At 41.1% G+C, this 5162-nt stretch overlaps 1 protein-coding gene across 1 annotated transcript; it reads right to left on the reverse strand.

The window, feature by feature from the left end:
- Positions 1-935: 935 nt before the first annotated feature.
- Positions 936-5162, reverse strand: LOC104425640 (sodium/hydrogen exchanger 2). Its single transcript, XM_010038381.3, is given in 16 exon segments — positions 936-1599; positions 1681-1761; positions 1947-2009; positions 2099-2237; positions 2346-2447; positions 2544-2644; positions 2746-2812; positions 2954-3000; positions 3082-3276; positions 3374-3420; positions 3522-3581; positions 3716-3784; positions 3787-3812; positions 3965-4083; positions 4167-4480; positions 4805-5162. Coding segments are annotated over 15 exon segments (1614 nt in total). The 5' UTR covers positions 4335-4480; positions 4805-5162; the 3' UTR covers positions 936-1269.

A 5162-nucleotide genomic window follows, 5' to 3' on the forward strand; every position in this document is an offset into this window, starting at 1 on the left:
TGGGACTTGATGGCTCGAAAGATATCGTGCTGGCATAATATTTGTCGCAGGAAGCAAGATTCTCAATAGAGGCTTCGGCAAAAATCCAGGCACCTGTATCAAATGAATGATATCTTGTGGCCCAAGCTACATGTTATGCCACCAATTAAACTTGGCACCGGAAACGCCACCTTACCACAGTGCGGAGCAGAATGACCGTGATGGTACTCGTGATCATTAACATGCTGCCCCGCAACTTCACGTTTGATCTTGTAAACTGCACATGCGGAAAATGAACTTCAGAGGAAGCTTATGCGTCAGATTAAGACTAATAAAGAAAGGACCCAAAATGAAATTTGTGCACTAAACAGATACTGTTAACTGGTAGTTTTTTTCGATACACAATTAAGCCTAACATCTGTGCTAAGGATCAATTTGTCAATCAGCCAAAGTAGAGTTTCTTAGAGAGGAAGGAAACAGAAGACTCCATGCATCCTCGTCCTCTGAAGGAAACTGCAACTTCTCTCCATCGCTCCAATGCAGCTGTCAATTTCCAGATGCTCAAGGGATGTAAGCGTAAGCCCCATTCCCTCACTAGCTGCTTCAAATTCTCGCACACTGAAATTCTACGCTCCCGCAAATTGGGAGGCAAACCTTCTATACGGTAACTCCTAATTTTTAGCATTAGGAGGGACATAAGATGATGACACTGATTTGGTGGAGACTTTTCTCTGGACAATTGGTAAGAGAGAAAGTTGACGGTGATGGGAAGCAGAGGGAAGTACTTCACTGCTGGACAGTTGCAATGTGCCCCTGCAATGATGGAACTCAAGTTAATGGCGCAGTGCACATTCACAACGATGCCTAGATGCGAAGCCGGGCCGGAGGATGTTAAAGCACGCAAACTTTGACACCTTCAGAAGCTCACTGTTCTAAAGGAAATCAGACACATTTGGTGAAGCAATGAATTTCAGACATACAGATATCATTCAGTGAGGAAGAGATTACAAAAGCCATCACGCTCTTAATACATGCCCAAGACAAAGAAAGAAACAACAAGAAAGAAAAATAAGGGGAAGAAATCAGATCTCTCTGTCACAAAAACTGCAAAGTAGCTGTGTCTATAAAATGCCGCTGCTCTCCGTATACGCCATCAATCTTGTCAAAGTCATCAAAACTTCACACTCAGAAAATCCTGTGTATCAATGTATCCTATTTACAAACCCCTAACAAAATCATTACAAACCACCTAACAAAATCATTAGTTCTTGATCTCATCTTCGGTTATAGTTAGAGCCACTGATGATCATCTTGATCGGTAGGTGAGCATGGAATGAAAGGCACAAAACCTCGTCCGCCGAACACAGGCCTCATGAAGGCATCGTCGAATTTTCGCCAGTAATGGTGCACTGTGTGAGAAGGCGTACTCAGGAGCTTGCGCAAGCTGCTTGGTCGGAGTATGCTTTTGCCATTCTGGTGAGTCTCCAAGTCGTGTCCATTGCTGAGCAGTGGCTGAGTGAAAGATTTGGGACTTGATGGCTCCGAAGATGTCGTGCTGGCAAAGTATTTGGTCGAAGGAAGCAAGATTCTCACTAGAGGCTTCGTCAACAGTCCAAACACCTGTATCAATGAACGATGTCTTGAGGCACAAGTTGCATGTTTTGCCACCAATTAGACTCAGCATATGAAGCACCGTCTTACCACAGTGCTGAACAGAACGACCGTGATGGTACTCGTGATCATAAATGCATTGCCCCGCAATTTGGCATCGGACCGAGTGAACTGCACTCACAGAAAATAAACTTCAGAGCAAGCATATCTGTCAGATTAAGACGAGGAAACATAATAAAACCTATTCTAATATGCACATCGGGCAATTACGTTCATCTTATTGCGAGGAATAGAAAGAATCTCACGGTATCACCCGTGAAAAGTCTTCCCAAAAAAGTGCAATCCCATCATTTTACCTGGTTATAAGCGAGTGCCATGGAGACAGCACCACGCATAAGCCCTGCCCACCAAATTGTGACCTGAACATATCGGAGTTCATTAGGGAACTCCATCATGCTGACTACTTCATGTGCAGGAAAAATCCACAAGAAGATTCTGTATCTCTAACCTGCTGCTTTAAATCGATCTTTTCGTACTTAGACTTCCTAGTCAAGTTGGATAAGAACGATAGGGGAAAAACAAAGGCGGCTCTTCCAATCAGAACGAGTCCCAACAATATCGAGCTGACCTTGATCGATTTTCCAGGACTGTAAATGAACAAAGAAGAAGAAAGAAACATTAGGAAAATGGAAATACGATTTCCCCTATTCAACATTGCTCAGCGAATGTAGAATGTAACATGGACTTATCATTACCTATTGCTGACAACTCCCCACTTCTCGATATCTAATGCATCCATCCCAACATAAAGGAAGATGAAGATCTCGGCAACAAATGACAGAGTGGCAAAAACATGCCTGCAATCATTCGCAAGTATATGTGAACATTAGCGGCATAAGAATAACAGAAATCATGTCCAACAAAAAGATTGAAAATGAGTAAATCTGACATACTTAGTGGTCACTCTTGAACTCTCTGTCACGTTATGCCATGTATAGTGCGACATGACAATTCCACAGAAGAACACGGTGAGGATGGCACTTAAGTAGAAAAACTGCCAAAACAATCCACTCTTAACAGTCCGAAGAGAGGCGAGAAAAGAATTATCGGTGAAGAATACTTCTACGAGCATATGAGTACTAAAGGTTATCTTACTTCGGCCAACATATATGAAAGGTATGCCATGAGTATCATCAGCGCAACCTCACGGTCTGTAGAGTGCCTGCAATTGTAAAATAAACTATAAGAGCACAAAAAAAGAAAGTACCCAAAATAAAATGTGAGCACTGAACAGATATTGTTAACTGGTTTCATCTTATACACAATTAAACCAGACATCAGTGCTAAGGATCAATTTGTCAACCTGCCAAAGTAGAGTTTCTTGACAATGTAAGCACTGAGCAGCCCTGCCTGCAGGGATGCAAACCAAACATATCAAAACAGATCAAGAACAGCCTTTTTAAGTTGGGTGGAAGGAGGAGGAAGTCTCACCAAAACTCCGAGCATCGTGCTCAATATAAACAAGTATAAGAAGTTGCCCATGAACTCCAGAGCGATCCTTGAGTTGATGTGAGTAATGTCAAAGCTCTTAATCGCATTGAACAGAACAACTGATGCGGCATCATTCACAACGCCTTCACCAAAGACCAGACTGTACAATAAAGGCGTCTCATCCTGATTAAGCACCTGCACCAAGTAATTGAACATCGGTTATGTTTTCTCCTTTTATAGTTCTGACCAGGTGATGGGGAAATTGGACTCTAGCTTCGTACCACATTAGTACCTGCAAGGTGCAGACAGAATCTGTCGCGGAAAGTATTGCTCCAATCGCTGCATTCACCAAGGGATTGTTAGTTCAAATACACAATAAGGCACTTAAATGTTGAGTCCCAAGTCAAAGGAAAAAAATAACTTAAATAAGATGTATATACCCAGATAATCTCTCATTTCAAGTGGACCAATATTCATTTTCTGAAAGATGTGTACGGCACCTAAATTGAATAATAGGCCATGAAACTATAAGAGTCAGTCAGAACTATATCTGAGAATCGATGAAGGTGCAGATGAACAATCAGATTGAAATGATTATTTTTCCTTGAGATGAGAACAGATTGCAGATATATACCTAGCGATATGATACCAAAGGATATTAGAGTACCAATTGCACCGAAGAGCATGATCGTCATAAAGTTGCGAAAAATTGCTTCTTCTTCACTTGGAACCTGGGGATAAGATAAACAACAATATATTGAGGATGAACTAAACTCCATCCAATAATTTAGCAAAAGAAGATACAGCAAACTCCAATCTCTCGCATAATCAAATATGGCGTAGTTTACAATAAAAGATAGTGTGATAATTTGTCTCAACTCACCCAGCATTGAATATAATAGGTGGAAGAAGATAAATGAAGAAAAGATCTTCACTGAAAACCATAAGACGAGAGCTCTTTCCTTGAGTAGTAAGCAAAATTACAACTCCAGTGCACAGACCCTACATATTAGAGCCCAATAATCACTTAAACAATCAAATCAAGATATAAATTTTCCCCAAAAAAATCTGTCTATTGAACTTACAATGGCAAGGGCTGTGATGGATTCATTCATCCACCTGTACTCCTCCAACAAGTGGCCTACCACAATACAGGCACAAAGAAGTGCCACAAAGAGGTTCATGGACACAACCGAGGAATGATCAGAGGTCATCAACATGTTGATTTTAGCCAACAGGAAGCTTGTCTCCATTGCCACACGAACTCTTAGAATATAGAACTGAATAATGAAAGAAAATTCTCAGGTTCAATTCAAATCCTCAATCTTTGTGAGCGAAACAAAACGGCCAACTGATGCATAATTGCACTTCCAAGTTCTGCCCACCAAAACCTTATGTGCTGCAACCAAAAGTAAAATAAAAAAGACAGAGCAGAAAACACAGATTTTTATGAGTTAAGAAAAAGGAAAATGATGGTTTTCATTTCTCATATTCCAGCCGTGGAAAAAAAGAAGAGAAAATAACAGTAGAAACTCAGGATACGCCAAAACATGGGAAATATGGTGAAATTATAGTAGACGACAAAATCTCACTATTTCCAAATTTAGTATAACAAGAGACGGAACAGGGTGAATTTGGCTTCGCTGTTTCTCACATAGCGCTCACTTTTTTTTACTTTTTTGGAGCCAACTTTATGCTTTAATTTCAAACGAGTACGACTTACATGCACAAGAACTGAAGAAACCGACCGTGAAGCTTCCTCAGCGTGTCTCCTTCAGCTACCCAGAAGAAAGAAAAACAGGAATGTTTACAAAGACTCTCAAACAGCTTCAAGCTTCAAGAAGCCTCGGACCAACGCCACATGAGTCAGTGATTCCAGTCGCTCGCCACAAAGCTTGAGCCTCTCCAGTGCAAGAAACTTAGCAAACCCAACAGACCCACCTCAGATCTTTGCCTGAACTCCTGAAAAACTTCAACAAGCGTAAATTCTATAGAGAGGGAGAGAGAGTTTTTCAGTTAGAAGACAGAAGGCCAAGGGCTGGGAAGATAGAGGTTGCCAAATGGAAGGTATATATACGGTT

This window comes from Eucalyptus grandis, chromosome 2, assembly GCF_016545825.1.
Source record: "Eucalyptus grandis isolate ANBG69807.140 chromosome 2, ASM1654582v1, whole genome shotgun sequence".
NCBI lineage: Eukaryota > Viridiplantae > Streptophyta > Magnoliopsida > Myrtales > Myrtaceae > Eucalyptus > Eucalyptus grandis.